The 12,918-nt window shown below is 36.3% G+C and overlaps 1 protein-coding gene across 4 annotated transcripts in view; it reads left to right on the top strand.

Annotated features, from left to right (window-relative positions):
- Nucleotides 1–12,337, top strand: part of PDS5A (PDS5 cohesin associated factor A) — a 185,926-nt gene extending 173,589 nt beyond the window's left edge. The window contains exons 31-33 of one of the 4 annotated variants that reach the window (XM_056802546.1): nucleotides 2,068–2,420; nucleotides 8,595–8,745; nucleotides 9,617–12,337. In XM_056802546.1, coding sequence (XP_056658524.1) covers nucleotides 2,068–2,420; nucleotides 8,595–8,745; nucleotides 9,617–9,652 — 540 coding nt within the window. In that variant the 3' untranslated portion in view covers nucleotides 9,653–12,337. Of the gene's footprint in view, nucleotides 1–2,067; nucleotides 2,425–8,594; nucleotides 8,746–9,616 lie in introns of those variants that run through there. The other 3 variants (XM_056802548.1, XM_007496543.3, XM_056802547.1) reach the window with 3 other exon arrangements.
- The last annotated feature ends 581 nt before the right edge of the window (nucleotides 12,338–12,918 follow it).

Genomic DNA, 12,918 nt, shown 5'->3' with positions numbered 1-12,918 from the left:
TCAGAAAAGGAAATAACTGTAAAAGAACTACTGAAGGAAAAAAACTGATTCCAATGAATTCACAAACTTTTAAAGAACAAGTGGTACCCATTCTTCATATATTATTCTCAAACTGAGAAAGTAATCTACCAGAATCCTTTTGTAAGACAAATATACCTCTAACACCCAAACCAAGTAAAAATACAGACCAAGGAAAATGCAAACAAACATCATTAATAAATATTTATTCAAAACTTATGAGCCAATCCTATCAAACTGAGTGTGGTAGCCTTTCTCATCTTCTTCCTGGTCATGTGACCAAGCATATCACTTTCACTCCAAGCCTCAGATTTCTCATTCACAAAATGAGGATAGTGAAATTACAGTTTTGGATTTTTTTTTAAAATATCCGTTCATTTTAGAGTAGTTGTGACAATACCATATGAAATGCACTTTGTAATCCTTAAAGCATGGATAAGTCTAGTTCTGCTATAGTTTTCTAGAGATTTAAAGATAATGAAACGAAGATGTATTGATTGGCTCTAGCTTCAGACATTTATATTTTAACTTGCTCTAAGTTGCTGTATTGCTCTAAAGAATGTCTCTGACTTCTGAGTATCAGAATTTTGAATTCCCCTGTTTTGGAGAGGAAAATCAACTGTTTAGATCATTAAAAATTAATATGAAGTTCTAATGGGTCTTAACTATACACTAGGACATTATTTTAAAGAGTTGAAAGGTATTATTTTATTCAGAGACTACCTCCACTCAAAGTTTTAAAGCCATTGTCATAAGAGACCAATTTCTGGTTTATTTGTTTGTTTGTTTTCATTTTTTAAATCACATGCATAAATAAACTTAAAAAAAACTGTGAATCAATGAGAATGCAGGACTCAAATCAATTCACAAAGAACACATCAAAATAAAATTTTGATGTAAAATGTGGTTGTAACTTGCTCCAACCTTCCTTCCCACCCCTCCCAAATACTGGGCCAGGAATCATATCTTAATTTGTACACTGAATTTGCCATTAACCTCAGACAAATTACTTATGTAAAATGAGGATTCATGTTCTTTCCCTCCCCTCTTCCCACCGCCCTCCCATAGCCAACGAGCAATTCCACTGGGTTTTTCATGTGTCATTGATCAGGATCTATTTCCATATCATTGATAATTGCATTAAGGTGATCATTTAGAGTCTATATCCCCATCGACCCATGTGATCAAACAGTTGTTTTTCTCCTGCACTTCTGCTCCCAAAGTTCTTTCTCTGAATGTGGATAATGTTCTTTCTCACAAGTCCCTCAGAATTTTCCTGGATCTTTGCATTGCTGCTAGTAGAGAAGTCCATTACATTCGATTGTACCACAATGTATCAGTCTCTGTGTTCTGCTCCTTTCACTCTACATCAATTCTTGGAGGTTGTTCCAGTTCACAGTTTGTTATTCCCTTTAGCACAATAGTATTCCATCACCAACATATACCACAACTTGTTCAGCCATTCCCCAATCAAAGGCTATGTATCTTTTAAAACTTATCAGCAACATTTTAAATATTTTTTATGTTTAGTGTTGTAGGTGAGGCTTTTGGTTTTTTACAGTTCTCATTTGGTGTAGAATAATTGTTCATGTTTCTGAGTTAATAGGGTTCTTGAAATTAATAAACAGCATGGTGATATACTGGTATTTTCCAATACATATAATTATCTTAATTGGTCTGATGTGGACATTACTAATATTTTCTATTTTCAGAACCATGGTACTTATTCTTATTCAGGTAATAAGATAAAATGTTTTCTCTGAAGGTGAAAAGTCCCTACATTTTATTATTTCAAATACATTTCTACTGTATTTAGGATTTCCATTGTAGGTAATCATTTTTATGGGAATATATTGAGTATCTATTTCTTCTCTCTCCTACCCAACCACCAGTATTTTTTCACCTGCTTTAAAAACTTCTTTTCAGTAGCTTTGAAATATAAATGATTACTACATGAGGAATGTGTATGCTCACAGGATTTTATTTGGATATTTTTTTTATTTGGAAATTATTTGGAAAATAATTATTATTATAATATTGATATTATAGGAGATTAACTCTGATCAGGCTACCCAAGGCAACATCAGCACTGATCGAGGAAAGAAAAGAACTGCAACGGCTTCTGGAGCTGAGAATATCCAACAGAAAGCAGAAGAGAAAGTAGATGAGACAGGACCACCTGCCCCTTCCAAGGCTAGGCGAGGACGTCGGCCCAAGACTGAATCTCAGAGCAGTGCAACAAAAAATGACGAAACAAATAAATCAGCGGGTAGGGGAAGAAAGAGGGCCGCAGGTGGTCAGGAAAGCCCAGGGGGGCTGGAGGCAAGCAATGCCAAAGCACCCAAACTACAAGATATAGCCAAAAAAGCAGCACCAGCAGAGAGGCAAATTGATTTACAAAGGTAAAATAAAAGTAACTTCTTTCCAAACCTTGAATTGCACAAATGTATTTAAATTTTTTTTTTAATATTCTTAAGTTGTTAGCACACATGAGTCGACCAATGAATAACTTTTGGTTTGTTGAGAAAAAGCTCAGAAAACAACTTACAAGCCTTTTTTCTTTCTGTATTGTTTTGTTTTCATCCCTTTAATTCAGATTTTAATGTCATTGATTCTCAGAAATCTGTCAACTACATGACAGTTTTTAGTTGCATTACCTCTTGTGTCCTGTGCACTGTAAAAACAATCAAATCAACACCAGAAAGGAGGTTTTTTACTTCTCTATTGCACCAGTACTGGGGAGGTGTTTTGGTTGTTGAACATTACTTTTTGCCTGCATAGGACTGTTATGGCACTTATGTACACTGCTGCCTTAAACTTTTTAGGCTTTTTGATTTTCACAGACCATGACTTGCTCAAAAAAGTTGCTAGCAAAATATGTATCATTCATAATATTTTTATCTCACTGAAAATTTATAGAAACTGGGATTAAGAGAATTTGAAAGTAAGAATACTTGAAAAGTATACTAGTAGAATCCCATGTTAATTATTTTAACCGTATCAAATTTAATTCTTTATTTAGAATTTATTGAAGTTCAAATGAGTAAGCATTTAAACAAGTGTTCTTCTGCAAGCCTCAGGGGATATAGAGACTAAAGAAAAATCCTCAGAATCTACCCTACAATCACATAGAGCCTACTAATAGGGGTGAATTTTGAGTTTATCATTGGCCGAGAAGTTATGCAGGAGTAGGTAATGGCAATGTTCAAGAAGGATGAAGATTGAAAAAGGGCTTTCTGAGTTAGCAAGCAAAGTCATCAGTAACATAAAACAGTTTCAGCGAGGTAGTCAGGTCAGAAGTCAGACTGCAGGGAGATTGAGAAGTGAGAGAAGAATTAAAGTTGAATATAGGTGCCTGACCAGAGCTGTTTGGCTATGGATGTGAGGACAGAAAGGATAATAGTTGGGGATGGAACTTTTCTGGAGGATCCCTGGGGCATATTTGTAGGTAGAAGAAAAATAAAGATTTTTTTTAGGCCAAAGAACAAATTTAGGAAGAGCAAGCAAGAGAAATAAGAGGTTATGAAGACATGAATTTCTGGGCTCTGGATCATGTAGGCACAGGAGCAGAGAACAGCCCACATTTACAAAATGCTTTTCCTTACATCATTTCACTTGATAGAATATTTGAAAGTGTCACGGCCTTCAATGGCACTAAGCATGTCTATGTGTGGCTGCCACAGGGGTGGGTTATGCGGGAGGCTACCACATTGAAAGGCCCAGATGGGGAAGGGAAGGAGGGAGCTGGACACTCAACGTATTCGATAATTGCTTCCAGAATCTCAGCAGGGTAATGTCAATGAAGGAAAATGACCACAGAGGACCGCTGGGCATGATGGGTTGGGGGAGGTGCAACATGATGAAAGCACAGGAGGAAACTTGAATTACAGGAAGCGGGGTGACAAGACCAGGATTCTGAAGAACACAGACTAGAGGGCAGAGCCATTCATCAAGCAGGAAACAGGTGGATGAAATGAGCTGAAAGCAGGAAGAATATACCAGAGATGAAGGAAATGGGTTTTTGCCTAGAAAAAAAGAAGTTGAAAGAAAATCCCTTCAGCAATCTGTTGCCACACAGAGAGGAGAGGATGGAATCTTTCAGCTATTGCTGCACACAGTTCCCCAGTCTATGCCTGTTCCTTTCTTCTGTTTTTTTGCAAATTACATTAGCCTTCATCCTCCAGCAGCCTTCTCATCCCCAAAGGAAGTGTTCTCTGTGGTCCTCACCAAGTCACCTATTTTCAGTCTCTCCCTCTCTCCTGCCTTCAAACACATCTTATCTCCTCCATCCTGAAAACTCTCATTTGATCCCTCCACTCCTCTGCTTGACACTTTGTGGCTAAACTCCACTTTTTTTCCTCTCAGTCTTTAATGCCTGACCATCTGACATCTGACCGTATCATTCCACAGAACTGCTCCCTCCAAAGTTAGTAACAATTTCTTAGTTGTCTGATGCAAAGGTCTTTCCCCAGTCTTCACCTTCCTCAACTTCCCCTGCCATCTTTGACAATGTGAATCATTCCCTTCTCCCAGATCCTGTCTTTTCTCTAGGTTTTCAAGACATCCCTGTCTCTTAGTTCTTCCATTGTCTCAGTGATCCTTTTCTCTCTTCTTTGCTGATCCACATCCAGATGGCTCCCTCTAAGCACAGGGGTTTCACAGGCTCCTGCTCTGTCCTGCTTCCGTGTCATCTCCATCTCTGAGCTAATGGTTCTCAGATTGACCTTTCCCAGCCTAATCTCTGCCCACCTTTAGTCTCTCATCTCCATTTCTGCCTCCTGGACATCCTAAATTCAGTGTGTCCAAAGCAGAACTCTGTCCCCCAAACCCTGCCCCCTCGCTACCTTCTTTATTACTCCAGACAACAACTTCATCCTCTCATTCCCTCTGGCTCCAAACCCAGGAGTTATCCTGGACATTTCACCATCACATTCCCATATCTAGGCTGTAGCCACGGCCTTTCCCTTTTGCAGTCTCTCTAGAACATGCCCCCTTTTCTCTAATATCACCACCCTGGGGCCCAGCCTCCTCCCTTCCTCCCTGGATTACTGCAATCACCTTCTGGTGGCTCTGCCCGCCTCAGCCAAGTCCCCCATTCAGCCTCTAGAGCCCACATCTGATCCATAAATTCCAGCAGCTTCCTGTCACTCCAGGATCAAAGTCCTTGATGATGTGGCCCCCTCTTTGCCTTACTCTCTGCCTTGTACTATTCAATCCAGGGACACCCTGGCCTCCTGGTTATTCCACAAACCAGACACTGTCCCTTGGCTCTGGACATTCCTTACATCTGTCCGTCCTGCCTGGGATGCTCTCCCTTCACTCACCACTGACTTCCCTGGCTCTAAGTTCCAACCAAAATCTCACTGCCAGGAACCCTTTCCCATCACCTCTTCATTCTGGTGCCTTTCCCCGTTCAAGTATTTCTATTTTTCCTATATTGTAGCTTGTTTGTACATATTTGTTTATTGTTTCCCCAATTAGATTGTGAGTTCCTTAAAGTCTTTCACCTTTTTTCTGTATCCTCAGCACTTATCTGACATATACTAGACACTTAATGTCATCTTGTGGTTGTACTAAAGATATTTAAACTTAATTTTTACTGAAATGAGGTTAGAACTAGATCAGGAGGTTCTTCAGCCTTTGTTCTGTGTCATCAGTCTGATGCTATGAATCCCTTTTCAAAATACTTTTTGAATGTACAAAATAAAATATATAGAGTATGAAGAAACCCAATTTTATTGAATGATAGTTAACGAAATAAAATTTTAAACTAATTCATCAAAACCTAGTTGAAAACACCCAGAACTAAACCTTTTGAGGAAGGCTCTGCTTGCCCTTAAAGGAATAAAGATGCAATCAAGCTAGAAGTTATCCAGGAAGAAGCAGTCAGAAGGCATTCTCTCATTGGAGGGGCAAGTGGGGGGGGGGGGGTAACTCTGCTCTGTATCAAATTGCACTGAAATCTGTTGGTCACACTAAAAAGCAGGAAGGAGGCCTTTTTTTTTTTTAATTCCTGGGACACAAGCCAGGACATGATGGAGAATTTCTCAAGGCTTGTCAAACCGGATGAATGCTATTGCTCATTTTTCCTAATTCTCCTTAATGATTCTTGCCAAAAGGAATCAAAGAAAGCATTGCTAAAACAATGTGAAGTCTGAAAGAAACTGAAGCCCTCCACCACAAGCAGAAAAGGAAATATTTAGGAAATAAATGCTTGGCTTATAAGAATGGAGTATGTAAGAACAAGATTTGGATTTCAGGAGGGATGTATGTGCCTTAGGAAGGCAGAGAGCTTGATTGCAATTTGTGGTAAAAATTTTAGGATGTGCTGTTTAACAACAGTCAGTTCAAATGTGGAAAATGAAGCATTGTTCACAATGAGCTAGCACAGTTTTTTTCTAGAACAAATTTTGCTAGACTGAACTCATTTTCATTATTGAACTGTATCATTAGACTATAAATCCAGGGGAGTGCACTTTAAATATATGTATGTGTGTTTACCTAGAATTAAGCCAGGTATTTGTTAAAGCTGTGCTGGCAGAGAAGATGGAGATATTTTTTGGCTCTTAAGATTCCATAACTTTTGGGTTTTGTTTTTTTTTTAAGAAGTCAAAAAGCAAGCATCTATTAAGCAACATAAAAAAGAACCAGAAAAGGGCAGGATGGAAGTACCAGTGCCTGGGCATAGTGTCCAAGTCAGCAAATGAGGGATGACTAGTCTAGACTCTTCACTAAAAGGAAGGTTCCTAGGAAGACATTAGTAATTAATGGTCTGCAGGAGCAAAGTCAATCATGCTGAGGCATGATGACTAAGTTAGAAGCAGAAATGGTGACCTGGGCCATTCCCCAAAAGAAGGTAGAATATTTCTAGAACATAATTAAAAACTTATCTAGGACCTCTTAAGTTGGAGGTGTTTATTGTACTGTAGATGAAAGGATTAATAAAAGGTGAAAGCTATAGTTGGTTGAGGCAGGAGATGGTAATTTAGTATTGTAGTACCCTAGAACAAGAAAATATTACATGTAATAATACTAACTTGAGAGAAATATTTAATCATGGAATCACCTATTCACAAGGAATCTTGGCTCCAACAAAAATTCATTAAGATACTGCTAGACCAGCACTAAGATATAAAGACAAAATTCAAATAATGTCTGTGCCCAAACTAATGCTTAAAGGTACAGTGGTGGAATTTCACCAGCCTTTGCCTTTCTTGTGGTCCTTTCCACTGTGGCTCTATTAGCTTATCCTCCACTAGCCCTTTGATTACTAGAGTCCTCCTTATTTTTCATCTTCCAGTTCTACTCTTAAACATGTGTAGATCAAAATAGTCTTTTTGTTTTTGCTTTTCAAAGATCTTTTCTTCAAGCTTTTTGTTTATGACATACGTAGCCAAAATTTATTTTATGATGGCCACAAGATTACAATCTTCTGAAATGTAAAACCCAGTAGCCATGCTTCTGTCATTCTCACCCTTCCAATGGCACAGAAGGTCTTATCCTCCCAAGTTGAAATCTGGTTCCAGACACTTCAGTTAGCTATGTCACCCTGCATAAGCCACTTAGTCCTCTTTACCTCACTTTCTTTATTAATGTAAAAAGTAATGAAAAGTAAAATGAGCGGGCAAAGAAAATGGCAAACCACAGAAAATTTCCATAATATTTTATATTATGTGTGTATCCATTTTACAGTGGTTCACTGTATCCCTTTGGGTGATTTTTCTTATATTTGGGGGCAAAAACTCTTCTAAGAAAAAAAATGCACTGAGTAAAATTCATTGATAAAATAAATATATCATTGTGTTTAAACTTTTCAGTATCCATAAATGTGTTTCTGTAGAACAATCTACATTTTCCAAATTTTTAATCATTATGTTTTTAACGTGTCTTATTTGGGAAAGCTTCCTTAGTATTGTAGAACTTTGATCTTCTACTCATGAAAATGGAATTCAGCTTCAATTTCTAGTTTTGTAAAATGTGGATTATAACTAAGCCAGACTCATATGGTTCTGTCGAAATCCAGAGATAGCTATATAATGATTTACAAACCTAAAGTGCTATTTAAGTTTAACTCTCCCCCATGCCCCAAGGATTTTTCAGTATGCTGAAACCAATCAGGAATGAAATGGGATCTAGTCCTTTATAATTAAAAAAACCTGAGTCTAAAACTGGTTTCAAAAGTTCCCGAAAAATTTCCTCTAACCTTTTTGGGTTGGTTATTTTATTTGCAAAGAATTTTAGTAATTCTCTATTTCAGCATTCTCCACCATTCCACTTTACAGATGAGTAAAGTAAGACCTGCCCACAGTCACATAAGAGAAGGAAAATTTAAACCCGATGCTAAGAATTTAAACCCAAGTCCTCTGACTCCCCATGCAATAGGACTGTTATACATCGCCTGCTGAAGTTGCCCATCATTGGAACAATTCAGATTTATGTTCTCTTTCCCAAAACAATATGTATCCTAGATTTGGTATTAAGTCTATGTTCCCAGATGCTTGAAGTATAATCATTTTTCAATGTATTATTCTAATTCTTTCAACAAAGAGTTTATGTCAAAATATAAAATTTTTCAGAAGCCAAGTACTGGAAAGTGATGGAGATTCACTTTGGGAAATAGAGTCAAGTCCAGGAAATTCTCCCAGGAACCTGGATCATTTAAAAGTCTGTGAAAGCAGCCAGGAAGATACTGAGGATACAGAACTAGCAAAGGGAATCTTCATTAAGGTGCAACAGGCCTAGCTTCTATAGGATTATTGTATATATATAATACAGTCAAATTTATTTTGTTAAAGCATAAGAATAATTATGTTAAACAGTGATAACCACCCATTATTTTGACATTTTATTCAAAATAATCGGTACATTTTTGCTCATGTTGTGTACTCTGAAATTGTTTTAGCGTGAATTCTACTTGATGGAAGAGGTCAGAATTTAATTTGTAGTTTAAAATTGAAGTATAATCATTCTGTTTATTAACATGAACATTACAGCCTTTTGGAATGAAGAGTGCTTTCTCACAATCTATCATTGGAATACATAAATATGGGTATTGTTGTTCCTAAGGTGCTGAGAAGCCAAACTCATTCAACTACCAGGCTATTCAGGTTTGGTTGGGTTTTTCCCCATTTTTAAAAAAATGATTTAGGAACAAAGTAATATAATAGGTTTAAAGCAAAAATTATGATCTAGTGGCAGCAGTTTCCAAGCTTTTTGAATATGAGGATTCCTATTTTATCATCAAAAAATATTGTGGTAATTGAATTATTAGATCTGTTGATTGAGACAAGAAAACAAGCTGCTATGAATTCAGTGGCACTTTGAAATGAATTTGTAGTTTATTAAGTACCACAGCATTTAACTTTCTTTCAAAAAGAATGCCTCTATCTACAATATGTATTATTTTTAGTCTCCAGAAGGATGTATTTGCTTGTCTTTGGAATCCCATATTGAACTCTCCATCACTTAGTGTCACAGCCTAATAATTGCCAATTGCTGCTCTAGAGCTTAGTCTACATGTAGGGTCTTGCTTTATATCCTCCTTCTCCCTCCCCTCCCTTTCTTATGTCTATTCTAATACTTTTTTCCTCTCTATAAGGTAAAAAGAAACCTCACTCGAAAAGGGAGGAAATGACGGCCAAATAAAGACAGGCTCATGCTTCTGCAAAAACTAGAATTCTAAACGTACCTGTACAGAAACTGAGATTACTTCAAAACGCCCAATTTCTGCCTTGAAAACCGAAAAACGATTACTTCCATTTCATATAATACCAGTCCTTGGATGGAAATGTAAAGCAGAAACTCTTCAGAGAGGCTAAAAGCAACTTGTACTTTATTTTCCCCTGAGACTTTTTTATGAAAAGTCAATAATTAAGCAAATTGCTTAACACTTGGTTCCAGTTCCTGCACATCTGGAGTTTAAAGTGCATCACACCGTTCTTTTCCATGCTGCATTTTTTTTTAAAGAAAGTCACAGGATGTCCTTACACTGACACAGAAAATTCATAATTCTAGAGCCAGGAATGCCCATGTTACACAAGAAAAATAGAAGCCTACTGAAATAATTTTAAGGAGAAAAAGAGATTGGAACAAATACTTCTTGGCTTTTCTTTTTGAAGACTTTTATGTATAATTCTTTCCGCCTGCCTACTTTTCTGCAAAAATAAGATGTACAGATTTTCATTTCCCTGCTATGAAAAGTCATGTGGTGGCAATTTTATAAATGTTGCTTTCTGATTTTTATCAGAGTGAGAAAATAATTAAAATTATTGATCTACAAGTAAACATTTCATTTTTTTCATTTCCCCCCACTTTAATATAATTTGCAATAAATGTACATATTGTTGTTTGTTTTATAAAGCATATCACTTTAAAAGATTTTTACTCCAGTGGCTATTATGTTGGAATATTGAAAATTTTGAAGGAGTAAAGGCAGTCCAGGATTTGGTTTTATAATGTGCATCACCAGATTTTTATTATTGATGTAAAAAATGTCAATTTTTAAAAATAGATGGACTTCAGTAGCTTCAGAAGGAAAGTTGGAAATGTTTAGAATCGCACTCAATTTTCAGGATTGCGATAAATGAAAGAATGTCTGTTTGCATTTTGTTTCTCAGTATGAATTTTTTTTTATTTTAGAAGACTGTTGCACCAATATTATGTTTCCTGGCATTGTTCATCAAAGAAAAATGTACACTTTGTGTACACATGATCATATTTAAGTTGGTTGCATAAAATAAATGCTTCTAGGTGTCATGTGATAGTCCTTACTTTTTAATGTCAGTATGTTTTCTTGTCTGAAATGGAGTTTTCTTATATGCACAAGCTAAATAGATTCAGAATTGGATGATTTGATTACAGTCAACTCTTCATTATCCCTGGTCATGGAGGCTAAAAAGAGGTCAATTCAGCCCAATGAGTGTGTCTGAACAATGAAAGTCTCCTCTAAAGATTAAAGGATCTTCCATGGAGAATTCCCCTGCACAGAACTCTCCCGTTTCTTACTAGCAATGTCTCCTTCACAGGCAGTCAGTCGGTAAACATTTACTAAGCACCTACCTATGTGCCAGGCACCATGCTAAGAATCATTTAGCACATGCCTCAACTGAACTGAACTTTTATCAGTGTTTTTATGCCATGTGCCTATCCATACAATTAGAGCCGGTAATTAAACAAGTGTTAATGAAATTATTTCAACAAAGAATCATCCTCAGCTTTGCTCAGTCACAATAACAATTTGGAAGCAAGATTTAGGTTACTTACATTAAACAAATGTCTACCACCATCCCCTCCAGGATAAAAAAGAGTTGGCTGTATATGAATAATGTATATGGAAGATATAGGTAAATCAATTCAATTGTCTATAAGAGGCTTGCTAGTAATAGGAACTATGATTCTGGGAGAATATAAAATGGGCCCAACCATTTTTTAATGCCTTCTCTTTTATTGCTTTGTCATATAAATCTGAAATGAAATTCAGACTTGGTCCCTAGATGGGAAGAGGCAGGAGGAAGAAAAAACTATGCATAAATATATGATAGCGACTTTAGGCAACCAGTAAAAAATGGTCACATCCTAGTAAGGGAGTCTCTGAGGTTTTCTTCGTATCAGACAAGTTGATTTCAGCATCCTCAAGGAGAGGAAGAGAACCTTCTTTCCTTGGAACTCGACCTCAAAGTTGAAGACCAAAAAGCAAGTGATACAGGGAGCCATGTCAAATGGGGTGGGGGGTGGTCGCTGCAAATAATTTAAATTCTTGTTTTTGTGCACAAGGTGGGCTTTAAAAGCAAGCAGAGAACTGAAGAATACACAGATTATAAAGAACTAGCAGGACTATGTGCAGCTGATTTAATTATGTCATCCAAATGTTTAGCACTAAGGGAAGTAAAAAAGAAATAGAAAAATGGGAGGTTGAAAAGAAATTCAGCTATGTTGAATGGGAAAATATGTATTTGAGCAAATGTATGCTTTCTTTTTAAACAAGAAAAAGTTAATTCCTCTTAATCTGGTGTTCACATCTCAAAGTTAAACAAGAAGAAAAAGACCCACATTTTGCAGTTTAAGAGCTAATGTTAACCCTTTGTGACTAGTTTGAGGATTCTTTTAACTTGTCTAATAACACAAACCAGAATTTTATACTCTCTTTGATACAAAGTGTGTATAGTAGTTTTACATATTCTTGTGCTGCACATGGGCTGGATTTTTAGAATTTTCTTTTTAAGAATGAAGCAGAACATTGTAATTTGTGTAAATGCAGAGTGTAATATCTACCATGAAACACTAAAAACATGGATTGTTTCAAATAAAACCAAGAAATGCAGCATTATGTTGTAGTAGTGTTGACCCCTAAATATTCTTCAGTCTCTCACAAGTAGTAAGAGGTCAGAAAATGTTTGTTTGTTTGTTTGGTTGGTTAAATAGTATTTGAAATATACACATAGTAATTAGGAATTAAATGCCACCTTCAAATAGTTGGCTCCTAACCCCCCAAAAAACTGAGGATGATTGAGCTTTATTGCAAAATATCAGAACCTCAAAAAATTATGTCATTTAGGAAAGAAGTTAGAGCTTTAATTTTTATATATCTATTATGTGTATTATAATATATATATATATAATATATAAATACATGTAATATAATAAAATAATAACCAGTTCAGTAAATACTTTCAGATAATTAGATTTTTGGATAATTTTAGGTTGTTATAAGGAAAGTGCTTTGTAAATGTGAACAGATTGAAGCAGGTCTTATACATAAGATATCAGCATTCACATAGTTTCCCCAATGATTGAAATTCATAAGTAATTATATTATTTAGAAATCCAGGAGGATGTGAGATAATTTGTCAATTGTAAGTTCTCAGTACTCACAGTACTCAGCGCATAACCAGCATACCTGTA

Source organism: Monodelphis domestica, chromosome 6 (assembly GCF_027887165.1).
Source record: "Monodelphis domestica isolate mMonDom1 chromosome 6, mMonDom1.pri, whole genome shotgun sequence".
In the NCBI taxonomy this organism is placed as follows: Eukaryota; Metazoa; Chordata; class Mammalia; order Didelphimorphia; family Didelphidae; genus Monodelphis; species Monodelphis domestica.
The sequence above is the reverse complement of the archived record's forward strand: the minus strand, read 5'-3'. Positions and strand labels throughout refer to the sequence as shown.